Source organism: Abramis brama, assembly GCF_963993115.1.
Source record: "Abramis brama genome assembly, chromosome: 1".
NCBI lineage: Eukaryota > Metazoa > Chordata > Actinopteri > Cypriniformes > Leuciscidae > Abramis > Abramis brama.
The window spans coordinates 32,296,056-32,322,695 of NC_139963.1; the positions used below are offsets into that span (position 1 = coordinate 32,296,056).

The following is a 26,640-nucleotide window of genomic DNA, read 5'->3' on the forward strand; positions in this document are numbered from 1 at the left end:
ACAGGGATTATATTAAACTGAGGGGCACATTTATAATCCAAAGTATTTTATTGTGTGACATGGTAATACTCTGGCCAAATAATATACAGACATCAAGCCATGTACTGTAATCTTGTGTTCCCATCTAGTTTGTTTGCAACAAACCTCATTTTTGCTATATTTGCAGAATACAAAACTGAGGGCAGACTGAGTGTCATCACACTTGTATCTGTAATGTCCAGACTCTAGTACTGTGTCTCAGGACTAGACTTAGTGAGACTTAATAAAATGAGAGATACAAAAGGCAGGTCACAGGGTTCAGATATGATGTGTGAGCTGGTGACTGTCCCCTCAAACATCTGCCAGAAGAAACGCTGAACCAGCGATGCAGCAGTTGACTCGCTCCTGCTGGGAGTCTATTTCAGGGTTCAGGTTTGTATGAGGAGGGAGGGTTGCTGCCGGACTGGCCCGGCTCAGAGGCTTGAGGCTGAGGGGAGGTGGAGGCGCTTGCAGGGCTAGTGGGTTCTTTTTGAACAAGTTCTGGCTCGTCTTGCCCAGCCTGTGGTGGATGAACCAGGACCTTGTCGATAATCCCGAAATCCTGTGCTTCCATCGGGCTCATGTACCGGTCTCTCTCCATCACGCCCTCTAAGCGGGGACAACAAAACTTGACGATGTCAGGAAGCGACACAATAACCCAATATAAAATAAAGCTATTATTATAGTATTAATGCAAGGTTTGTAACAGCAACATTACCTATAATCTCCAATTTCTGCCCTGTGTGTTTGGAATAGATGTAGTTGATCTGTCTTTTCAGTTTGAGAATCTCCTCTGCCTGGATGGCAATATCGGTTGCTTGTCCCTGAAATTATAAATAGTGGCGTTAAAGTTTTCGGCAAAGTTATGAAAGCAGACCCCTCTTTTTTCTTCTTTTAATCCCCCATTATTACCCTTGCCCCTCCAGAGGGTTGGTGCACCATGATTCGGGCATTGGGCAGGGAATGCCTCATGCCTGCGGTTCCTGCGGCCAGAAGGAGACTGCCCATGCTGGCAGCCTGGCCCACACACCAGGTAGAGATGGGATTTAAGATGTACTGCATGGTGTCATAGATCGCAAGTCCAGCCGTAACCACACCACCTGCAAGACGGAGACAAAACATGCTGCTTCAAACACTAAAAAAAATGGATTCACTTTTGTTAGATTACTTATTCTGTCTATTTCAGAATTGTTTTTCGTGTGCTCATTATGACACTGTAAAGATGTCACACTGAAGTGAATGAATGGAAATTGAGATACACATTTTCAAGTGTTGTCTACATACAGCACATAGTAGTGTATAAATAAAAATGTAATTTCTGATCCACAATTTGCCATCTCATTTACAGTACTATATTGTTGTGACTGTGAATTCCCAAACAGGAATCAAGGAATCTCATCAGAAAATGTTTGACTGGACAGATTTAGACCATGCTAATGAATAAACCTGATAATCAGAGTACGAAGCTGCTTAATTTATTTTTCTGTCAGTGCACTTATGTGTCTCTCACCAGGACTGTTGATGTACATGTGAATAGGCTTATTGTTGCTCTCTGACTGAAGAAAGAGCAGTTGAGCGATAACCAGCGAAGCTACAGTGTCATCGATCTAGATGAAGAAAAGGACAGAAAAACAGGTAGGAAACAACTGGAAAAGGCTTTTTGGAAATCATTTTAGATCATTGTGTGTTTTTCCTTGCATTTGAACGTACTGGACCCATAACACATATGATCCTCTCTCTAAGCAGCCTTGAGTAGATGTCATAGGCTCGCTCTCCTCGTCCCTGAAACAGACGAAAGACTAGCTGTCAAGTTCCTGCAACACTGAAAAGCTACATCTTTAATAAGTTAACCGTTCAATTTACAGATAGTGGCTCTAAAGGTAACGTCTTGATACTATATGATCAGCATAAGGCAAGTAATTAACGTGCTTCTAATGTGCTCTTACCGTCTGCTCCACAACTATAGGTATAAGTGGACTTCTCCATGGCGCACTCAGATGAATGGACCGGTTGACTTTGAGTGCAGAAACACCACAATGTAAGACCCTCTGGAAAGACAACAGTTATTGTGGTGATGATCAGTGGCCGAAAAGAGTGTCAACATCATGTATCCAAGGTCGTTGGACATTTTAGTGTCGAGCCTGACATAACTGGAACGCTCAACAGAGCACAAATCAACTTAATGCTGACATTACGTGTCAATTAAAAAACGCAAATTTTGTGAAAACGAGCGAAACATTTAAGTCATAAACTTACAGACACCAAGTAGTTTTACATAAAGCAATCCTGCTGGCAAAATAATATTTGTACAATAGCGTGTTTATCATAAATGTCATTGCTACTATAGTAAGGTAAGAGCTGTTTCACATACTGAGACACATTTTTTAAAAATGAATTCTTAATTTACAGAAGGCGGTTTAATACTCACACGTAACAGCATGTTTTTATTGAGCAACCCTCACGCGACCCCTATTGACCCGGATGTGATATATTCAGCAGCTTGATAGTGAAGCCAGAGACTCTCTCATTGAAGAGAGATCTGGTGAAGTCGAGAAAGTGTGACTATAACGTCTGCTGATGCCTTGTCTATCTTTGTTTTGCAATTGTGTATATACACAAAGATTTTTTGGGTGGATATGGAAAATTGTATCAGAAGTAAAACAAATAGCGAATATAATCCATAGGCTATATGACAAGCTTTTCCCACACAAACACAGTATATAGTATAAAATATGCAGACTAATTTAAAATGAGCCACATTCATATTGGTGAATATAAGGCATAATAAAGAGTTTGAAGGAGGCATGAAACTTTTTCCTGAGAAATTAGATTTTAATTTTTTTTTTTTTTTTTTTGGGGGGGGGGGGGGGGGGGGATTTTATATCATGTTGTATGTTATGTTTTAATCATGTTAGTTTCTGCTACCATGACCGTTGCTTCCATTCAAACTGAACAGGAAATGTGTTTAGTTGACTTTGGAGGCTCCTCTTGGAAAAGGGCTCTGGTGAAGCGGATCCACATGGTGAAACTAGACGCGAACGCAAGATGGCGCAATTCACTGTAGAAAGACTATTCATAATCTTTCCTTTTGTGTAAAGTAACTTTAAAGCGTTTCAATATTAATATTAATAATGCATTTACCCACTTAACCCACGTTTTCATTCGTTTGTCTTAGCCAGTGAAACCTAAAATTACAAGTGCAGAGACAGCTAACGTCCCCACGAGAAAAAAAAAGTGTAATATAAACATACAAATAAATGAAATGTAGAAAAAGTGGGTTGTGGGTAGAAAATAGGAAATATGATGAGCTCATAAAACAACACAAGTCAACGGGTATTCGGGTTAATTATTTAACCTATTTCTTGATAGTTTGTTATCTGTCCTCATGCGCAGTCGCAGCGTCGGTTTCGAAGATAGAGGCGCAGTTGAGTCAGTTGTTGTTAGTCCCAAAGTCAAGTCACTCGTCTTGACATTTGTTGCAAACTTTCCCCGATCTGTCAGGAGACATGTCGAACAACAGCGCAAGCGGTGTGATGAGCCTTCAGAAAACCGTCAAGCAGCTGCGATTCGAAGCCGGAATCCGCAGAATTAAGGTGAGTGAGAATAAAAAAAATAAAAAGCCCAAAAGATTGGGAATCTTTGCTAACAGGGTGTGACTTGACAGACCTGTCGATCCTGTCCGAACATCCTGCTACTTTGTGTATTTATTGTTCTGTTTTTAAACATTTCTTGATCCTTGTGAGAGCTTTTACAACATCTTAATACAAATGAAGCATAATACCACAAAGTATTTGATAATACATATTTTAGTTTTTTGCCAGCTTCTACCGTAATGGCTGGTTGTGCAATTACCTTCGGTTTCTTATTTGCTTTTAATCGGATGTAATCAAACGTTGTCACCTAACAGTAATATTTTTAAACGCTTGTAAAGTGTATAATAATCACAGTTCAACTTAAAAGGCTCCAACCTATTTCTCGTGCACAGTCGTGTTTGATTTAACTCTCTCTCCACTCACTTCAGGCAATAGCGCGCGCGCGCGACACTGCTGTGTGTTTGTTGAGGTGTCGCGCGCATCGCACAGTGGAGCTCTTTGTTGATTGTGAGTGTGTGACACAATCTCACATTTGTTGGCCGGAATAATCCAAATCTATATTAGTTACCACTGGCCCCAAAGCACACTATTCTAAAAACAACACAAGGCTTTGTGTTATTATTAAATTTATCATGAATCAAATAAACTCTGTAACTCCTGACCGCGTGATTTAGGAAAATGTGATGGCCAGTTAAGCCTTTATTGCTCCACAAACCACTTTTATCTACATATATGCGTATATCCAGTACCAACCAAAGGTTTGGACACCTTCTCCTTCAGTGTTTTTTCTTTATTTTTGATTATTTTCTTCATTGTACATTAACACTCAAGGCAAGGCATTTATATAGCACATTTCATACAGCATGGTAATTGATGAAGACATCCAAACTTTGAAACACATATGGAATTAGTAAACAAAAAAAGTGTTAAACAACCCAGACTATGTTTTATATTTTAGACTGTCCAAAGTAGAAAGACAGTTTGGCACACTCATGGTATTCTCTCATCAGATTCACAAGGTAGTTTGGATGTCTTTGGAATTAATGTTGAGAATGATAAAAAATAAAACCACTGATGGAGAAGGTGTTTCTGTCTGTCTATGTTTTATTTAATATTTCCTTCCTCCTAGGTTTCTCAAGCTGCGGCAGATCTGAAGACTTTCTGCTTGCAAAATGCCCAGAAGGACCCTCTCCTCATGGGGGTACCATCCAGCGACAACCCTTTCCGACCCCCCAAATCATGTGCGCTCTTCTGAGGTACCAACAATCAGCTCAGTGTTACTTTTTTTATTTTCTGTACATTTCCTGTTTAACCGGAATGTAAGCAGGAATATGAACGTCTATCTCTCTCTTCCCTCTAAAGGAGTCGTGAAGAATCTGGAGAAACTGAACATTCCTCTTTCACTACACTACCCTCAGTTCCCCTTTACCCAGAGCTGAGAGCTGGATCAGCACTATTACACTAAATTGTTTAAATTGTAAGCTGCATTGAGACTTGAAGTCTTGCACGTTCAATAATGTGATTTATGAAGAAAACCCCTGAAGGGTGGTTTAAAAGTGTTAATTTGTATACTGTTAATTAAGGACATACTAGTGCAAAACTTACATTAGTAGGTGGTTTCAGGAGGAAATTAAAGTGCTCAGTTGGTCAAACAGTCCATTGGAAAAGTGATGGCATGTATGTAAAAATATGCAATACATTTCTTACTGTGTAGCCAAGTCAATTTGAATACCAGCCATAAAAAAAAAAAAAAAATCTTTCTTGTTGTAATGTGTTCGGTCTATGATGAAATACTGAATCTCTTTATTTGTTTATTGATACGATTAGGCTTATACATGGGCGGTCATTGCCAATAAACTTGTGTAAGGTAATTGTATTAATCATTGAAGGAGAGAGATGTCTTGAATCTCAGGTTCTTTTTTGATAAAGATCGATGCTGTTTCTGATATATATTCACTTTTCTTTAATAATTTCTGAGTGAGGTACTACTTTTTGGTCAAATGTATTTTCTGGTGGGTAATGGTTTCTGCATCATTTTGAAGTTTCATAAATGTTAAACAGTGTTTACACAAGAGACTCAAGTGGAGAATTATCTTTTTTTTCTACTGATATTTGCTCATGAAAGAGTGCTGTCTGTCTGTTGCACCTTTAGTCTATGAATTGAACACCACTGACTGTGAGCAGCATATCAGCTGGCCTGTTTTTGCATATACTTTATGCCCTTGCATGCAAATTTATCTGTACTGTCTTTATCAGTCAACCACTGGACATTCATGCAAATGGCATTTGTACATGGGTTTTTCTGCTGCCCTGTGTTGTTAACTTTTTCAGTCTGTTTACCTCATGTATGTCTTGCCTTTTAAGTGTGACCGTGCCTAAATGAGCAACATTCGATTTGTGTGCACTAAGACATACTTAACTATATACTATACTTTTTTTTTATTTATAAAAACTGAATCAAGATGTCGTTCAAAAAATTAAATAAAAATGAGTCTGAACTGTTTGAACAAGATCACATTTTAATTTTCTATGGTTTTAAAAGCAACTACAACCGTTTTTTTTTTTTACAACATTGTTAACTAATAATAAAACAATTAATTGAAATAAAGCTGACAAAATATAAATATTAAATGAAACGAATAATAGAGATGCTGCCTTGAATTTGAAGCACTAAAACAAGTAACTGGAATTTAAATAATTTTGAAAAAATTTAAATAAAAAGAAATCTATATAGAAATATTTAAACAAATAAGTCAAAAGCACAAAATAGTAAATTATAGTAACATTTAAAAGAGAAAATATAAAAACAAAAGATCATTTAAAATATGAATAAAACCTATAACAGTATATCTCCAATTCAGTAGCAAACATACAACAAACTTTATTACGAAGAGAGGGGTTTGTACATATCCTCCTGATTTATAGCATTTTATTCCTAAATTTATTCCTTATTTATTTCTGGTGTCATTAAAAAATAAGATTTCCAAAATCCCCTCTGTAGAAACATTTATCACTAATATGTTAACAAAAGTATTTTTATCCTGGCTTTATTTACTGTTCAGATTTCTGTGGAAAGGTATGCAAATTACATAGTCTCATTTGCATATTGAAACATAAAATTTCACAAAACATGTAATTCAAAACTGTATTATTATGGACTGATTAATATTTTTGTTTGTTTTGATTTTTGTTACCATATTCACCTGTGGTGTCCTACTTTAAAAGAGATATCATCGTTTTCACATACTGTACAATAAAGCAGGTTTATGCCACACATTTCCTGTATCATGTTTATTAGTAATTCTCTCCTGCTTTTTTTCTTAGTAACCCATATAATGTCTTAAATTAAACTACAGCTGGAAAAAAAAGAAAAAGAAAAAAAAGATGTGGCCATGTGGAGGCAGTAGTAAGTCAGGCCTAGTATCTTGACCATTGACTCCTCCAGGGGAGATCTGAGCCGCTGCGAGCTGCCTGTATGACTCTCCCCAGATCGAAGATGGCGGTGTCCGTGTTCCCAGGCGTGCGCCTCCTCTCCATCGGAGACGCCAATGGAGACATACAGCGACATTCAGAGCAGCAGCCTCTGCGACTAGAGATCAAAACCAACCAGGACGCGGCTCTCATAAGCCTCTCGAACAGTGAGTAGATGCTGGCTTTAAACTCTTTGCATCCGGCCTCAGCTGAGCGGTGTATCCTAGCTTAGCTTAATGAGAGTGATGTGCGTGCGGCATGTGCGTGTGTTGCAACCCCTGATCACAGGGACAGGCTGCTTTTGAGTTGTTGTGACCTCAGATGCGGCTCTCGTGCCCGTGTATGCTCTCGAAAACATGTAAAGTTGCTGGAGCCAGGGCTTCGGTTGTAACATGTATGCCACAAACCACGTTGATCGTAGCATGTTAGCATCCGTAAACACTTCGTATTGTGTTAAGCTGCTTATAGTTAGCAGCTACCCAGCTAATACGCACGAGATTCAGGAATTCAGCACTGAGTGCGTTTCTACAGTATACAATATAAATGCATGTCCTGTGCTTGAGGTTTTTCCCAGATGTATGTCCTGGGCATTCAGGCTTTCTTCCAGACATTATTAGCTGGTAGTAAGGAAAGATTTGGATAATGTGGATTGGCGCCTACAAAGTTAGCCGCAGTCCGAGTTAAACCTTGAGTCATACTATCACGCTTCAGAAACCTCTTTGGTTATTATTTGCGTTGGTTTTCTTTATGTAAACATTTGATGTGTTTATTGAAATTGTTTTAACCTGGTTGGATGCTGGGCTGAATGGATGCTGTGAGTTTACTTGATTGATTGCGCAGTTCTGCGCCACCTCTCTACTTTTACTATACTGGACCATGAAACAGTCCGGATTCTCTTTCACAAAGTGCAGAAAACATTGCGAAAGTAATGTAAAATTACGCGGAGGTTTCTTACGGCAGCACCGTTTGGCCATTCATCTTTGTTCTGCGGGGAACAATAGCGGGTCCCCCGCCTCCTTTTCTCCAGTGTCCCGCCTGTTCATTCAGTTCTCAGGGCTTTTGTTTGGAGCCTCATGCTGCCGATGTCCCGTGGATGAGATGAATGTCTTACTTAAACAGATGCGTGACCCACAGCCCATAGATTTCTTATTTAAAAGTTTGGATTCTTCGAGCTCCAAATGCATGCCACTAATCTCCAAATTCATCCCCTCAGCATTTTTTTCGTCGAAAGCCCAAGTTTATTCAGAGAAATGCATATGATAGAGGGATATCTTGCGCGTTTTATGCATGCATATATATAAATATTTATTCATTAATGCGTATAAAGAGATGGTAATGTGCTGAAGGTTTTCTTTTTGCATTTCACAAAGAAATTAACATTTTGTGGAAATATAAAAATGATTTACACTGGTGTGAGATGGATAATTATTGAATACGAGTCATTTATTATGCATGGAGCGGGTCGCCCCCTTAGCTGCCATGTTGACGTCACATGGTCCATGTTGTTGTGAATGTGCAATTGAATGGGTTAATAATGATGATAATGTATTTGTGTTGTACTTTTAGCCAGTGCTTTACAAAGCTTAAACAAAACAAATTGTGTGAAATTCATCATTCCAAACAGAATAAGTGGGTTGGGAAAATAAAATGGCCTTATAAACTGATACTATTGTACTGTACTTTTAGCCAATAAAACATGTTGAGTACAACTTTAAGGAAGTAATTCCTCTCTTCCACACTCTTGTGACTTGTTAATTCATGTTTTTATAGCACTTTGTTTCTTTCACTTTCACTGTGGTACACCTGTTGTGTCTTTAGCTTGTTGTAAACAGTCTTTTAGGATGTTCGTTATGAACAGTGGATGCCAAGAACCACTCCTGTTCTAATGCTTAGATTTTCATGGCTTCAGTGCCCTGAGGTATTTCAGAGGTATTTTCTTAAATGACTGTAGAGAGAGAGACTGTACTTGTTTTAAACTCAATTATATAAATTAATACTAGCCTAACCTGTCTGTGGACAGCCTGACCTAATCTTACAACAGCTGGGGAAATAAATGACAAAATCCCTCATCCTGGCATTACCGATTACTGCTGCAGTGATTAGAAGGCCAGGGTGTCTTTGAACAGGACTAATTTGGTTTGCTTGGCTTCATTTTTGTTTAGGTTGCAGTAGTAACCTTTAAGGAGCTAGTGTAGTTCAAATAAAGCTGAAATTAATGTTGCTGTTGTTGTTGAACTTTCTACTGACCCATCTTAAAGCGATGGTTCACCCAAAAAGCGAACATTCTGTCATTTACTCTCCTTCATGTTGTTCCAAACCTTTTAACCTGTATGACTTTCTTTTTTTCCCTATGGAACACAATTGTTTGTTTATGAAGAATTTGTGCCTCTCTCTTAAATATCATTTGTCAAATCATTTATTCTGTTTTTCTTCAATGAATATCAAACATTGATCTTTTTTGGGCAGGACTTTCTGTTTGTTTTATATTAATTAGTATAAATTGATTATCATACATGAATATTAATATCCGTGTAATTGCTTTTCTCCACAGATGAGGAGACATGTGTCTTTAAGTGTTCAGTATCAAGGGAGACCGAATGCAGTCGTGTTGGGAAGCAGTCCTTCATCATTACTCTGGGCTGTAACAGTGTCCTCCTGCAGTTTGCATCTCCAGCAGGTAAAGTTCACCTCCTTTTACAAGCGCATCACCCTTTACGGTGATTTATCAGTTCGCTGAGACATTCAGACAAGCACAGCTGCAGTCACTCATAGTGTACAAACTCATTTAAATGATTATAGGCAAACCTGAATAAAGAGATGGTGCAATGAAGCATGTAATCTCCTAATGTGTCCACTGTTGTTTTGTTTGCCAGATTTCTCGTCATTCTATAACCTCCTGAAGAATTGCCGTGGACACAGGGGCGAACGTTCGGTCTTCAGTGAGAGGACGGAGGAGTCCTCAGCTGTACAGTATTTTCAGGTTTGTTTTGCCACAAATTGACATGCATATGCAAAGGCGACATTTGATGTACCTGTTCTTACTCATCTTAAAACCTTAAGAGATCATTTTAAATGAGTTATAACAGGAATCCAGACTACCATTTAATCTCTAATGTTCTTTTGTATTCTAATGGTCCATCATCGACAGAAGTGACATGTTCTGGATGTCTTTCATTTTTATTCTCTCTCAGTTTTATGGCTACCTCTCTCAGCAACAAAACATGATGCAGGATTACGTGCGAACTGGAACATATCAACGAGCCATCCTCCAGAATCATACAGACTTCAAGGATAAAGTACTGTTATTTCTCTCTTTGTACTGTTAAAGGGAGGGGTCATGAACTTTTTTCTTTTTATAAATATAATGTGTCCTGAGGTGCAGTTATAATGTTAGTATATAGATAGAGCTAATAGGACTTGATGTTTCAATCCCTGTGGAAAGTTGGCATACCTAATGTCAGCAGTGAGATTTGAGTGGTACAAGGGAAGGGTAGGAATATCATTGGAGTCATCAGATGGGCACCCTCCTAATATGATTTTTAGACCAAATATTGTCATAATTTAGAAATAAAAGCCCATTTTATACTTAAGCACTTCTGATTTGACCATCCTGTTGGAAAGGGGTGTGTCTGCAGTGAGACTTTAGTTTAAATGCCCACTTACGATTTTCATCTTTGCATATGAAATAAATATTACATGTGGAACTCTCTCAAAATCTTTTTACTACGTTTTTACTATTACAGCTGTCAAGATTAACTAATTGTGAAAAGTGTTGATTACAGCATTATATTTAGATCTACTCCCATCGCATGAAAGATTGCAGCAACAAGCATTAGCCGATGATAGACAGTCTGTTGAGCGTGTGAATGCAGTGATCTCATCATTGCAACTCTATTTCTGCACTCTCACCAATGCTTTCATCATAACTAACAGTGTAAACACGATGTGAATACAGTAAGAGATTCATTGTGCAGCGTAGGCAGCGTCATTGATTATAACGGGTGTTCTGGTGAGAGTCCAGAACCAGTCACTGATAAACTTGTGCTGTGATTGAGCGTTCTTTGATCACTTTCTGTATATAATTTACTCACAATTAAAATAACATTGTTTTCATGTTACTAAGAGAAACAATGTGAAATTGATCGTTTAGTCATTGGCTTGATTTACTGACGCATAAACGGCAATAAGCGGTTTTAAGACAATAAAGAACGTCTGACTGTACATTAATCATTACATAATTAGAAATCACTTGTCACAGATCAGGCATTAGAATTTAACACGGTCAGTTACTTGTCGCATTTCTGTTGGGTTCATATCTTGCAGTAAAAGTCTGTTTGCAAAGCCAGCACTGAAATTGCAATTGATTTACTAAAGAATCCACGGTGAAATGTTCCGAACAAACAAATAATGCTCTACTGAGACAGACACATTCACATAATAAATAACCACTTTCCTAGTATTAGGATCCTTTGGAAGGTGATGTTATTTTTAGTCCTGTATCTCTCTTCTCTCCTTCTAATTTAACTAACGCACCTGTGAGCGGGGCCAACAATGTGATGTAGAAGTAGGCATTGATTTTCTTCTGCAGAGGCGGTCTTTAGTCACACTCTTATATCACTATGTGACCAAATTCGGAACAAGAGCTTGGTTTCAATAAAAGCTGTTTTTGAGCTAACAAGGATATTTTCTGAATTCTGAAACTTAAAGGATATTTTTGTCAAAAGATCAAGGAAAATTCAATTAATTACTACTTTAAAAGGACTTGGCATGGAGTTGAGTAGTTTCAGAAATGCTTTCTCTGAGCTTACCGTAGCATTTCTTGTTCTCTTTTGAAAAAAAATTGGCTTTTGAATATTTATGACCTTGACTTTTAGATTTAATGTTATCCAGACCTAAATATCTGAAACTGGAACAGTTAACTTATTACAATTATGTAAAACACTCCATTTAATAAAAAGGTTATTCCTTTGTGAATGCTTCTCTGAATGCATTATGATCTGAATGCATTGATTCTTGTTCTCATTCCTCCCTCTTGTGTCGTCCTTGTCTCAGGTGGTGCTGGATGTAGGTTGTGGCTCTGGAATTCTATCATTTTTCGCAGCTCAGGCTGGTGCCCGTAAAGTTTATGCTGTGGAGGCCAGCACCATGGCTCAACATGCAGAGGTATGATATACAGAATCCTCAATCACTAACAAACACTACCATTCAAAAGTTTACAAAAATAAGTCTCTTGACAAAGCTGAATTTTCAGCATCATTACTCCAGTATTCAGTATCACATCATGATCCTTCATCAATCATTCTGATATGATGATTTGCTGCTCAAGAAGCATTTCTAATCAATGTTGAAACCAGTAAATACCTGATATTTTTGTGGAAACCATGATACATTTAAGGATTCTTTGATGAATAGCAAGTGATTTTTTTTTTTTTTTGAAAGAAAAATATTTTGTAACATTGTCTTTACTGTTTATTTTATTATTTTATCTATTTAATGCATCGTTGCTATTGATTTCTTTCCAAAAATTCTTACTGACCCCAAAGTTTTAAATTGTAGTATTTATTTCATGACTTCTTTATTTCAAGTATTGAGTAATATAGAGTCATTTTTACTCCTCCTGAAAAAGGTAATGCATGACAAAAAAATAATTTAGTATTAATACCAAAATGTGTCCAAAAAAATACCATCATGCCAAAGCCAATATCGATACAAGTTAGAACCCTAGGAGGTTATAAGATTGCCTTTGACCTTGACTTATCGAAAGTCATTCTAAGTTGTGATAGTAGTGCTAATAATTGTGCGTCCACAGGTTCTTGTGAACAGCAATAGGTTGTCAGAGCGTGTTGTGGTGATTCCTGGGAAAGTGGAGGAAGTGTCCCTACCCGAGCAGGTGGACATTATTATCTCTGAACCCATGGGCTACATGTTGTTCAACGAAAGGATGCTGGAGAGCTATCTACATGCCAAGAAATTCCTCAAGCCTAGCGGTAAGAGAAAAAGGGTTATTCAGTAAAAAGAACCAATCAACAAAAGATTAACATGTGCTTAGGTCATAAGGCTGTGTAACGGTACACAATGACGGTTAGGTATGCTTTCGGTACAACGCGTGGAAAAATAACAAGTTTTTCTTATTATCATTAATCAGTGGTTTACTGAACAAATGGCAGCAACACACACTGCAGTTTATGGTGCGGTTGTAATTGGGTGGGTTTGAAGTGCTTACATTTGACACACATACGTACGCCAGAATTTATTAAAGTCTGCTGAGTTAAACATAGACTCACTTGCAAAATGGAAATACTTGCATTAATTTGAAACATTTACTAGTAAGTATACAATCTCAATCGCATTAAACGCATGCATCTGACAGTAGGGCAAACCACGCAGGTTTATGATTTAGTTTGAAGCGCTTAATATAAAGTACGTCTCATGTTTAAGACCGCTTGTATCGTGCACTTAACTGGCAGTAGCTCACTGTGTCCTTCGTTATTTTTCAGATGTGTTCGCAACATCACTGTATATCGAAAATAAACTATATTGTCCTGTTTTGGGGGTAAACTCAACATTTTAAAATTACATTGCCAACACAGAGAACTTCTGCATGTGCAGTGGTTAAAACAACACTGTATTTGTTTGGTACACATACATGCCGCACCGTAAGACCCTTACCAGAAATTTTCAGGATGAATGCATATACCGTTAGACCCCCTACTATTTCATCAATATTTGTACATATCACACCTCTGTTCTCTATACAGGCAAAATGTTTCCAACCATTGGAGACGTTCACCTCGCTCCTTTCACAGATGAGCAGCTTTACATGGAGCAGTTTACGAAGGCCAATTTCTGGTGAGCTTTCTAAAAAGAGGATAAGACATTGGGTGGGGAGGGAGTTAAGACACAAAATGTACTATGAGTGTGAGTAAATAAGCATGTATCAGATGTCAAATGATAGTCTCAAAGTGTAAATAAACAGATAGTAGCAGATGACTAAGACTTCAACATAACTGGAAGATTTCTTTTGTTTATACTTGAAAAACTTAAATTTCCTGTCTTTCAGGTACCAGCCATCTTTCCATGGGGTGGATTTGTCTGCGCTGAGAGGAGCTGCAGTTGATGAATACTTCAGACAGCCTATTGTGGTGAGAAATGGGAGGGAATGACTTGCAGATTGAGTGTATGCTAGTTAATTCATAAGTACATGCTAGCTTTTTAGAGTTAGCCACGGTTTGGAAAGTTCTTGAAGCAGAAAGCCATAAAAACACATTAGCTTGTGTTTGTGCCTTCAGAGGAAAGATTATACTGATAAATAGTGTATGAAGTATGAAGGTAACTGGAGATTTGTCTCCTTGCTGGCTATAGAGGGCCTGAGGGTAAATACGGACAGGATTGAGTTACGTACTTGAGCCCAAATGAGAACAGTGAGGATGTTTCTAGGAAATGGAGAAAGGCACCATGCTTCATGGATTAGGAAAATGTATTCAATGGTAGTTTCATGTAGGACACTGGGAAGTATGTATGGAAGTACAGCTCGCTGTTTGCCTGTGGTCAGGGGGTATGCAATAAATTTCTATCCATCAAGGAAGGTTTATGAAGCATGTCTTTGTGAACAAGAACGCATGCAATTCTAGTTGTTGATTTTCAGTGTTTTGAAATCCATCAGAGCTATTTCCACTTTCGTGCCCTTGAGAGGCCAATTTAACTTGTCGATTGTGTGCTCTGTTTTCAGTCCACTGATTTCCATACATGATAATTGTAGTTTAAAGTCTGTGCATATGGTTTATATCCAGCAATAGTCAGCTGTTCAGGCATTTGTTGTGTCTGTAATGGTGTTGCACTGCTGGGACAGTGACCTGCTGTGGTCTGGCTCTAGGGGGCGCTGTTGTAGTATCCTCCAGAGTTCAGGCTGTGGCGGGAGAGCCCTCTGAGCTAGGACTGAGTCTGATTTACTGTGGCTCAGTCCTTGACAAGAGGCCTCACAGCATGTCGTCCTGTTTGATCTGAGTGTTATATTGGGATGTCTTGCCACCTCTCATTTATTCTCTCATTTCTTCCAGGACACTTTTGATATCAGGATCCTTATGGCCAAATCAGTGAAATATACGGTCAACTTTTTAGAAGCTAAAGAAGACGATCTTTACAAGTATGGGTCCACCAAATGCATAATTTTATTGCATTTAAATGCAGCCTTTTTATTTTAAAATATGGTATAAAAGAAGCGTGTTGGCCTGTCAAATGTTTTAATATGTTCTTTTCTTGCTCTTCCCAGGATAGAAATCCCCTTCAAATTCCACATGATGCATTCAGGGCTTGTACATGGGCTGGCTTTTTGGTTTGATGTCGCATTCATTGGATCAGCGTATGTTCCGAAACATTCTCTTCACAGTGATTTCACACTTGAGTCACCTCTCTTTCCATTAAATCATTAATTCAATGATCATGTTTGTGATTTTGAAATTGAAATTTGTATGTGAGGGGGATATATATATATTTTTTTAATGTTTTGTAATCCCAGTATTGTGACTTGTGCTGTCTCTCTGTGTACAGGATGACTGTGTGGCTCTCTACGGCCCCAACCGAACCCCTCACTCACTGGTACCAGGTGCGCTGTCTGCTGCAGTCGCCTCTCTTTGCCAAGGCAGGGGACACAATGTCAGGCACTGCACTTTTAATCGCCAACAAGAGGTGAGCACACTCAATTCTTTGTGTTAACCCTCAGGTCGTTAACGTTAGGTGGTTAACTCCCTCATTTGTTTCCACTTCCTCACAGACAAAGCTATGACATTAGTATTGTTGCTCAAGTGGACCAGACAGGCTCCAAGTCCAGTAATCTACTTGATCTCAAGAACCCCTTCTTCCGGTGAGAGGACGCATCGCTTTGGAAACCGATAAGAGGATGTCTGAAACGTGTGTTGCTTACGCTATGCTGTGTTCTGCAGGTACACGGGCACAACACCCACCCCACCTCCAGGGTCACACTATTCCTCCCCCTCAGAGAACATGTGGAACACTGGGGGAACCTATAGCATGAGCCAAGGCATGGCTGTGTCAGGTAGCTCTTACACAATCATTCTTGACTTCTTTTCACATTTACAGCAGTTGGCCACGATTCCTCCCATCCAACTGCTTTTGCATAACTGGAGTAATGTCACTCAAATTTTGCTGTCTCTCTCAGGGATGCCCACAGCTTATGATCTCAGCACTGTCATCGGCGGCAGCGGAACAACAGTCTCCCACAACAATCTCATCCCCCTTGGTACAGACACGCATGCACGTATGGATATTTACACACACACACTCACACATAAACACACATGTGGAGTGAAATGTTCTCTGGTGTGGTTCAATTAAAGAGACCATTCACCCAAAAATGAAAATTCTGTCTCTCCAAATCCTTAATTTTAGTTAATCTTTGAAACACAAATAAAGATATTTGTAATCTTCTCTCATCATCAAATCCACTCTACAGAAAGACATGGTAAAAGTAATCCAGAAGCTCAGACCTCATTGGTTCTCACGCACCAAGCAAGTTTGAGCTTCTGTGTTGACCATATTTGATGCGCTCTATGCGTGTTGATCAATCAGTGTTTATATATGAATGAAAGCCTAAATTAAATCTGTTCATTATATAAAGCAGGGGTCTCCAAACCTGCTCATGGAAGGCCACTGTCCTGCAGAGTTTAGCTTGCCTCAACACACCTGCCTGGATGTTTGTAGTATGCCTGGTAAGAGCTTGATTAGCTGGTTCCAGGAGTCTTTTTGCACACAACCAAAAACTTAGTGGATGGACAAAAATGATGAGTGAATATTAAAAATATATTCAGCTATATTCTGAGGATGAAAATAATTCATGCAGGTTTGGAACAATATGAGGGTGAGTAAATGACAGATTTTTAATTTTTGGGTGAACTATCCCTTTATGAACCAAAGGCTGAGATAAAATAAAAAAAAATTAAAATTTGTGATATAAAAGGGGCCACTTTATGAAGGATCATATTTTGATCTTTAACTTGATCATTTGAGACAAGATTATTATGTAATGTAAAGCTTAGTATATAATAAAGGTTGGGAGAGGGTTGAATATGGCCATTAAAACAGCGTTGGTGCAGAAAACAGATTGGACATCAGGGAAAAAAATAAATGTATTATATGACCCCTTCAATGTAAGCTATGCATTACATGCTTATATTATGTATGTCTTCTAAAACCCTTTACAGGACAATAAATTTAATTTAATTGTTATTGAAAGGTTTTCTACACAACCATACTAAAGTTTAAGATTTTCTATACTACAGTACAGTTAGTCTCCGTCAGCTTCCCGTCAAGTGTTCATGTGTTTCTTGTTAATCACATTTTCCTTGTGTGTAAATTGAAGAGAGGTGTCTTGTCTTTTTCCCCATCAGTGAACACGGGGATTGTGAACCACACTCACTCCAGAATGGGCTCTATAATGAGCACCGGAATCGTCCAGGGTGAGTGTCGCTTCTCTTAATGTCCTCACAGAGTTAAACAAGACCTGCACTTTTACAGGTTAAAGTGATAGTTCACCCAGAAAGGATAATTCTGTAATTTACTCACCATGTTGTATCAAACAAAAAATAAGACTGTTGTTCATTTTCAGAACACAAATGAAGATATTTTTGTCCATTCATTGAAAGTCCATGTGACCAAAAATTTCACAGTTAATTACATAGACATTGTAAAAGTAATCTATATGAATTGAGCGGTTTAATCAAAGTCTTCTAAAGAGACATGACACGCTTTATATAATGAACAGATTTCATTTGTGTTATTATTAAAATATGAACATTAATCATCGCTTGATGTGCGAGATGTTGATGTTTCATGCTTGAGAAGAAACCTCATTGGTTTGATCTCCTGTGATGATGAAAGAATATTACAAATATCTTCATTTGTGTTCGACTAAAGATGAACGTTTGCCGTGTGGGTTTGGAATGACTGATGAGTGAATGATGACAGAATTTTCATTTTGGATTTTTTTTTTTTTTTTCGTAAATAATTAGTTAACTAGTAAAAAAGGTAGTTTTGCACATCCCTAGTGGTGATTTGATCTTTGATTTGATCTCTTAAGTCCAAAGTATAGTTCGTAGAGAGCTTTATTCAGTCCATTTTAAATTCTGATTTTGGCCGCCCCTCATATGGGTCAAACCATAGATATAACCCAAGAAGTTCAAGGAAATGCACTCGAAATCCACGCTCATTCAAGGATGTGCATTAATTGCATGGACGGAGGAAGCACCTGTGGGATTTCATCTTAAAAGTTAATAAGCATTTATAGTCTGTCTGTTCCGTGAGAGCAACGGTACCGCAGAACGAGTGTAGCCTCTATATCTATAGACGTTTTTAAATCTAAAAATTAAACAAAAGCAACGAAATTGTCAGACATCCATTAGTGCATGTTCACAGAGGAAAACAACTGAAAAACAGCGCTGTTGTTCTCTCGATACTCGACAACGACGGAATCCAAAGGCGTGGACGAAGGTATAATGCGTGTATTAAATTGTATGAATTAATAATCCTGAAAAAAGCACAAACATGGCAGAGATGCAAAGTTCAGCAGCTGGAATTAGCGGAGTTGACGTGTGACGGCTAACAGACAGCAAACAAACGGCTAGTAGTGACAGCAGCGACAAGTCACCCAAGTGACCACGGCCTTAATTATGCAGAACTTTAAGGCTTAATATAATTTAAACGGATGAGTTATAAAAAAATTCACCACCCTCACAGTTGTCATAAAGGGCAAAATTAGCTATATAGACCAAAACCACTTTTTGCACCAGGCTGTAAACATATTTTTTTCTGCTGTAAAGTTGGGCATATTAACATGGGATTGACTCTCTTTTGCATCCAGTCTCTAGTGGCCAGTCGATGAATTGCAGTTTAAGTCACTTGCGTGTTGGTTTCAAGAGAGAGACACGAAAGTTGCCGCTTGTAATGAACTGAAAACACTCGCTCGCTGTGCCCCAGTGGACACGCACCGTATGTCCTTGCGCATTTTTTGAATTGGCACCAAAATTGTTTGCAGCAATTGTTTGAATGGTGGGTTCATTATTATTATTCTTAATGAAAAACACAACTAATCCTTTGCAGGTTCCCTATTAGCATTGGATTTAAATCCAAAATATTGCCAAATAAGCGCTTCTCTTTGAAACCAAATCTTCTGCCATCGTCTTGTCAGTCAGCTCCTCACTCGTGATAAATCAAATCTGTCTCCTGCCGCTGATCTGGTCTGCAAGTCTCGTTCGGCTCACGCTGCATTAAGCAGACACGTTACCGGTAACACCGACTATCGCAGCAAGCCGACTTTGGACTTTAACATCTTGGACGCCAAGTGTTCATAAATGCAAAGGATGCAATGTTGCTTATTGCTTTTATCTCTTCTCAGGGGCCACAACTGCCCAGCAGGGTCCCAGCAGCAGCAGTCCTCATTACCCCGTCACCAACCAGTTCACCATGGGCGGCCCAGCTATCTCCATGGCATCTCCTATGGCCATCCCCAGCAACACCATGCACTACGGGAGCTAAGGCCAAGGGATGGCCTCTGCATGTCCAATTCCCCCAACCCCCCACCCCTGAAGATCAACCACAGCCAAATTCAGAATACCAAAACCAGTGCACCAGTTTCTGACCATCACTTTATATTCTCTCTCTTTCTCTCTCGCTATCTCTATATATAGATATACATGTATACGTATATATATATTCTAAACTCTTTCTTTATCTCACTGGTGTTTTATTCTTACATATCCGTCCCACGACCCTGTGCGCAGGCATTCGGCCAGTTCAACACGTCTGAGGTGTGTCATTGTTACTCTTCCCCTCCCCAGCCGCACGCAGCGCCTGCTCCACACCAGCCACTAGGAGGCAGCACTTGTCTGTAAGCATGCTGAAAAAGCACAAACCAGAGACTCAAGACTCAACAGAAAGGACTCGGTCCGAGAAACGCTGTCGCCGGGACACGTTTTTTTTAAAAATATATAAACGCTTTACAAATCTGCACATGTTCCCCCTTCCTTCATGAACTCCCACTTTTTTTTAGCCGCACATACGCCATCATCGACTGACTATTGATATGAATTGGAGATCTATTACAGGATCTTGCTACTGTTCCAAGCCCAAGCCCAGCTACGTTGAACCTACTCTTCACTGTTGGCTTTTTTACATTTCCATCGACTGGCCATCACATCTCGATTCTCTCAGCATGGGCTTTTGACAGCCGCCTCGACTCACCTAAAATGTTCACAACCTTTCATCGCTCACCTGAAGAGATTGACACGTGCTGTAGGCTCGCAGAGTTCATTACGACTACTAGCACAGTACCGCTGGATCCTGCCTGTAGACAAACATAGCGTAGATAGAGATCGTCTTACTTTTCATTCCATTTCTGACTGTTTTAACGTAGTGCAGTCCCAGATTTATGTATTTTGCTTGGTGTTCCCTGAGGTGAATTCTGAGCGTGGTTTTATCGAGACCGCTTCTGTCGCCCCCCCGACTCCAACACGAAGCAAATCTGACTTATAAATTGACGGATTCATTCTCAGTCAATTTTAAGGACATAAAAGGTTTCAGGAATAAAAAGACCAGCAACAAACCCTCCACTACCAGCCAAGGAGGACGGCGGAGTGCTGGGACGGACAGTCGGCAACTGGGGGAAGAAGACGGAAGGATAAATGATATAAACCGTGAGGTCCGTGGACACACACTGACCGCTGCAGCAGGACAACTGTTTGGAATGGCAGTATCCTAGTTTACATCCCTTGAACCTTTATTTTGTCAACTTCTGTGTGTTGTGAGACTCGTTGAGGAAAGGAGGAGATCAAGTGACGCCCGACTAGCTATAACTTTCCTCCTCATTTCCTCCTCTCTCTCCCTCCTTCCCCTCCCACACCGGGGATATGACGAAAACCCCATCAAAGACTCTGAAGTCGTATGCACCGCTTCCAGTCAATTTTTTTTTCTGTTCATTTGGTTTGAAATAGCAACTTTCATGAGATGAAAACAACCATGTCTGTTAGTTTGTAGAATTAACGTTTTGTTTCAGTTTTCTTTCACAAAAAAAGCAACAGACAAAAAAAGGAGCAAATTAAATGTTGATGGAGAAGTCCCTACGTGTGGCTGCTTACAGTAGCATTTGTTATGTTTTATGGATGAGTGTGCAAAAAAAAAGTATAAAATCAGACTTGATGGTTTGAGGAATCACGTGATCTGGATAGGTTGTAGATGGCTAAAGATTAATTTTCTGCTTTCCAGTGAAGAAGATCTTAAACAGATTAAAAATTAAATAAATTCAGTACATTTTACATTGATGTTCTGTTTGTTAATATACATTTGAACTATTATGAACTAACAATTTTTACAGTATTTATTAATCAAGGTTAATGTCAGTTTATACATATACTATTGTTCATTGTCAATTCATTTGTTTTTTGGTAATATATTGTTCATTCGTAGCCTACAACTTGAAATGTTGTAGAAATATGTAGAAATTAATATTAACCAAGATAAAAGCTTCAAAAGAGTTAATTGTTAGTTCATGCTAGCTATTGTATTAACACAAAGCATTATTGTAAAGTGTTAATATCTCATGTTGTTCAACACTTATGACTTTCTAGCTTTGTCTTTCATGAAACGCAAAAAAAGAAATTTTGCAGCCTGTTTAAGCTGCTCTTTTCTATGTAATTAAAACTACATGGATTTGTCTATCACACAAAGCTATTGTATTTTTTTCAGAATACTAATTTTAAGGTGCTTTTATGCCCTTTCTGCTTGTCAGCCATTGGTCTTTGTCCATATTTGTTGTATGAAAAAGAGTAGATTGGATTAGTTTGTTAGAAAGTCATACGGGTTTGGAGCAACATGAGGGTTTGGGAATGATCTGAACTATTTCTGGGTGAACTATTCCTTTATCTTCTTTCTGAAAAGTATAGTTCTGTCTTTGGCTCATCCTGTTGTCATTTCAAAACTACGAGTTTCTTCTGTGGAGCATAAAATATATCTTGAGAAATGTCTTGTTTTTTTGTTTTGTTTTTCACACAATGTGAAAAAAGTTTGGTTACCAAACTTCAACATTCTTCAAAATATAGTCTATGTTCCACAGAAAAAAGAAAGTCATATGTGTTTGGAAAGTCATGAGGTGAGTTAATGACAGAGAGTAATGGATATTCTGGTTGAATATCCATGCATACCAAACAAGCTCAAAATGAAAAGGTCCACCCTGACAAAAATTATTTATTCCACAGTGTCATCAAACCGAAAACTGCCCAGGAAAGCAAAATTAAATACTTAATACATGTATTTCCTCTCTCAATTTACAGAAAAAATAGAGAAAGTAGCCTTGAAAGGAAATAAAGCAGTCAGGGGTTATAAGGCAAACCTCAAATCAGTTCACAGTAATGCATGATCACTTTTAAATTACTTCATATTGAATAAAAGAAACACAAAAATTGACATAAGTGACCATAACACTCAAGGAAAATAATATCAGGCAGGTCACTATATGTATTCAAGAAAAATAGTACAAACTAAAGTCATCAGTAAATCAGTTTACTTGTGATCTGAGGGAGGTTATTGTATCTGCTGGGTTAGTTACAGACTAGAAACACTTTGCACTTATAAGAACTCATACTTCATTGCATACTTCATTGCATTCTCCATGTCCTTTGAATCTAAAGACGCTTGAGTTCAGTTGGTCATTGAGGTTTTCCCGAGGTAAGTGATGTGTGATTTGAGGCTGGGGTAATCTGTTCTCCGGAGTGTGATGGTCCCGTGTGCATTGCCACTTGGAAAAAGTAGAGCTAAAACAAGAGAAGAAAATGTATTAAATACTAAAGCTGAGCGTTTGTCATAATGGATGGTGTAATTGTACCAGAAGAAATCATAAATGACACTTCATGTACAATTGAAAGGGGAGTTTATGTTTTTCATGTATGTTTTCATATGTATTTCAGTCATTCTCAAAGGACACACAACCGTTCAAAAGCTTGGGGTCGGTAATATATTTGAATGTTTTTAACAGAAGAACTCTTATGCTCACCAAGGCTACATTTATTTGATCAAAATTTTATATTGAAATGTATTCCTGTGATGCAAAGGTGAATTTTCAGCATCATTAATCCAATCTTCAGTGTCACATGATCCTTCAGAAATCATTCTAATATGATGATTTGATGCTCAAGAAATATTTCTTATATCAAATCTGAAACAATTTTTTGTACCATTATAAATGTCTTTACTGTCATTTGATCCATTTAATGGGTCCTTGCTAAAAAGAATTTATACTAATTTCTTAAAAAATAAAATACTAACCCCAAACTTTTGAATAGTAGTGTATGCCAGATTATAAATCACTTGACCTTCTAATAACAGCATCTGTTGTCAAATATCACAGAAAATAATATGGACTCAATCCTTTGATTTGTAAAAAGTAACAGACTTGAAAGAAAGCACAAAGCATATATTCAAATGTTTATTCCCTGTGCTATCAGACTGTTTCAAATAATCTGCAATCTTTCAATGAATAACCAGTAGTTGCACCAAAAAAAATATTTTCTGTGATGTAGCTAAATACTTTTAAGGTGTATTTGACCTGGAATATTCAGTTGATGAGTTGCTCTCACCTTGCAGCCGACAGCCAGAAGAGCATGAAGTGACACTATAACCGCCATGGTAGCGAAAGCCGTTAGTTTTGTATCATCGCGAACAGCCGGCCAGAATGTCAAGACCAACACAGAGCCAGAGATCACCATGGCAATGACAATCAACAGCCACTGGAGCCAGTTGAAGGGAATGGTCCATAATATCTAAAAAACAGAGATCATGACTTATTGGGTCTAACATGATGAAGTTTGATTGTGTGTTTTTGAACATGATCTCAAACTTACCGAGGTAGGGATATAAATGAAGAGAGAGTAACCGTAGACACACACAGTCTCTAAAAACGTGTAACCGCTGATCTGTCTCTCAACGCTTTGACGCCACGTTAGGAAGCCCCAAACTCCTAGAGGCACCAGCCATGCATAGAGGAACACGGTAACTGCTGCAATCGAGACTAAAACAGAAGAAAACCTTTAGTATATTCAGAAGCGAATGACAGAAACAAAACCGCTACATGACTTGAAAAGACTCAAATTAGTTGTGGGTTCACTGAACCTAAAATCTGATTGGAGGTTCATATAAGTGTGTAGTTAATGTATATAAAATAAAAACAAATGTTAGCAATAAGTTCTTTTTTTTTATTTTATTTTTTTATATATTTGTAAAGTATATTGTTAGGTCAAATCAGAAGCAGAATCATTCTCTACAAATTCCCATCCCTACTGCCCTCTCACCTCTGTGGAATTCAGGTCTGTAGTGATAATCTGTGTTTCCCATCTTACTAAGAAATTCGGAGAGATTTCCGCTGATGGCCACTGAGAACACTAGAGTCGCACAGATCCAGAAAGGACCTGACAGAGAGCAAGGGAAAAAAAAGAAAAAAAATCAACTGTCTGAGAATCCAGCAAAGCAAAAATACACTCAAATATAAAGAAATTGTTTGGGTGTGTTGTAAAGTGGTTAAAAATAATATGGTACATTACCATATAGGTCAGGGTTACTTCTAATGTGGTGTTTGACGAAATTCCGTCCTGGTAAAGGCATAACTGAGCCCTTTATCCTATCCAGCACCTACAATAATAAAGATAACAACAGCACATACAATAACTAGGGCACCCGAGTTGTTGATGTTCACACTTGAATGTGGTAGCTCCAAGTACATGACCAAGCAACCAGGATCTCCCTTAGTTTAAAATATCAAGATATGAGATATCAAGACTAAAATGTATAGTTACTAGTACTACTGTATTATGTTGCAGGTTAATTTGGAATGTTTGCACAAGAACAAAGAAAAAAAAACTTATTTTTGATGCATTTTGTTATGTCAGTTTCTCAACTCCCCTTATATTTACATTCACGTATTTGGCAGATACTTTTATCTGAAGAAACTTTCACTGCGTTGATGCATATCAGTTCATGCATATGCATTTTTCTGGGAATCGACCCCATGATCTTGGCATTGCTAGTGCCATACTTCTACTGTTAGCACAGAATAAGTCCTTTTCTACATTTTAAAATGTTTTTTAAATAGTTTTAAAAAAATAGTTACAATACTAAAATATTATAGGCTACAGTTTGTGGGAATTTTTTATTTTATTTTTTAAATCAGATGTTTATTTTTATTTTTTTAATGTGTGGTTAAATGTTAAAGGTTTACTGTTTTAACCCCATAGTGTGATTTTTGGTAAATCATACTGAATCCAGTTAGGGTCAATTTGACCCACATATAATGATCATACCCAGATTTTTAATATAATACAAGGGTTATAAAGAAAGCCAGAAGTAAGAAAACAACGTACCTGCAATGTATCTACATTGAAGAACGACTGATAGTATTCAAACGTCCAAAAACCACCAGTTTGTTTTTCACCTCCAAGCAACTGTGGGAATAATGAACAAACTGGCTTTACCATTGATCCTAACTAAGAGGCATGTGAAGCAATCAGCTACTCGTGTGCCCTTGGCTTATTTGCCGTTTTGTCCTGCAGCTCACCTCTGAACTCTCTTGCTGGTTGTCTTCATCGTCTGACAGGTCAACTTTCACCTCTTCAGAGGAGGCTGCAGCAGCTGGGCTGGAGATGCTGAGGGTTGAGGCTCCAGGATTTGAAGACAGGAGATCTGCGGCTTCATCAAACTCTGGAAACGAGCAGAACGAAGATTAAAGCAGAGAGACAGAGACAAGAACAAGGTGGCACATATCAGAGGCAGATGAACTTACCCTGAAACTTTAAATCATCTGGGCTAGTCATGACTGGAGATTACAGGTCTCTCAGGGAGTTCTCATTAGAATAATATCTGCGAGGGAAAAAGAGAATAAACATAACAAAATCATTCGACAGCCGTCAGTACTAAAATCAGATCAGATTTACACTAATTCACTCACCTGGCTGCTACAATATGGTAACGTTAATCCTGCCGTAACGTTATGCCAACGCTGACTCCTTCTGGCAACTTCAACTAACGTTATTTAGATTGTTTAAAGCTAGCAGGTAAAAAAAAAAAAAAAAAGTGTTACGTCAGCGCGGATGCTATTTAACAGTATACTTTGATCAACTGATATTTAAAAAAATCATTGACCGATTCGATTGAAGCCAGAATAGATTTGATACCGTCTTAATAAGCAGGGATTTAACGTTATCGTCCCCATATTCCACGTCACCTGCAGGGTTCCGGTGCGTCAAAACACGACCACGTGACCGGAACAAAGCCGGAATTAAAACTGGTTTTTTTTTTAACCTGTTCATATTTTTTCCAGTATATTGATGGCACAGAATGAGGGACCGTCAAGGCACGTTGTATTACATCTAAGACCAAAAGGGTTTTGATTAAATAAAACCTCTGTCCTATTTTTTTTTTTCATTGTTGACTATTTTGATCAAATAAATTAAAGTTTCTGACTGTTATGTAATAATTAAATACTTTTGACAAACATATTTATTAATAA

At 38.2% G+C, this 26,640-nt stretch overlaps 3 protein-coding genes across 5 annotated transcripts; 1 reads left to right on the forward strand and 2 right to left on the reverse strand.

Annotated features, from left to right (window-relative positions):
- Positions 1 to 29: 29 nt before the first annotated feature.
- On the reverse strand, positions 30 to 2,559 carry clpp (caseinolytic mitochondrial matrix peptidase proteolytic subunit). Its single transcript, XM_084129640.1, has 7 exons — positions 2,447 to 2,559; positions 1,965 to 2,066; positions 1,729 to 1,800; positions 1,529 to 1,625; positions 931 to 1,118; positions 737 to 842; positions 30 to 627 (listed from the first exon to the last, which is right to left on the reverse strand). The coding sequence occupies exons 1-7, from the start codon at positions 2,456 to 2,458 to the stop codon at positions 401 to 403; spliced, it is 804 nt and encodes a 267-aa protein (XP_083985766.1). The 5' UTR covers positions 2,459 to 2,559; the 3' UTR covers positions 30 to 400.
- A 4,424-nt stretch (positions 2,560 to 6,983) lies between these two features.
- On the forward strand, positions 6,984 to 21,207 carry carm1 (coactivator-associated arginine methyltransferase 1). Of its 3 annotated transcripts, none has more exons than XM_084129528.1 (16): positions 6,987 to 7,249; positions 9,634 to 9,759; positions 9,956 to 10,062; positions 10,274 to 10,378; positions 12,135 to 12,245; positions 12,892 to 13,069; positions 13,841 to 13,931; positions 14,143 to 14,224; positions 15,140 to 15,225; positions 15,352 to 15,441; positions 15,630 to 15,767; positions 15,853 to 15,942; positions 16,022 to 16,134; positions 16,258 to 16,338; positions 17,486 to 17,554; positions 19,489 to 21,207. In XM_084129528.1, exons 1-16 carry the CDS (start codon positions 7,087 to 7,089, stop codon positions 19,626 to 19,628), a joined length of 1,770 nt encoding a protein of 589 aa, XP_083985654.1. In that variant the 5' UTR covers positions 6,987 to 7,086; the 3' UTR covers positions 19,629 to 21,207. The 3 variants fall into 3 exon arrangements, with proteins under 3 accessions (XP_083985652.1, XP_083985654.1, XP_083985653.1); XM_084129527.1 differs by having other exon boundaries at positions 6,988 to 7,249; positions 16,258 to 16,356; XM_084129526.1 differs by having other exon boundaries at positions 6,984 to 7,249; positions 16,022 to 16,338.
- Positions 21,208 to 22,313: 1,106 nt separating this feature from the next.
- Positions 22,314 to 26,399, reverse strand: yipf2 (Yip1 domain family, member 2). Its single transcript, XM_084129630.1, has 10 exons — positions 26,306 to 26,399; positions 26,080 to 26,178; positions 25,915 to 25,991; positions 25,690 to 25,832; positions 25,496 to 25,576; positions 24,680 to 24,767; positions 24,431 to 24,547; positions 23,984 to 24,150; positions 23,720 to 23,902; positions 22,314 to 22,897 (listed from the first exon to the last, which is right to left on the reverse strand). Exons 3-10 carry the CDS (start codon positions 25,943 to 25,945, stop codon positions 22,793 to 22,795), a joined length of 915 nt encoding a protein of 304 aa, XP_083985756.1. The 5' UTR covers positions 25,946 to 25,991; positions 26,080 to 26,178; positions 26,306 to 26,399; the 3' UTR covers positions 22,314 to 22,792.
- Between the last annotated feature and the right edge of the window lie 241 nt (positions 26,400 to 26,640).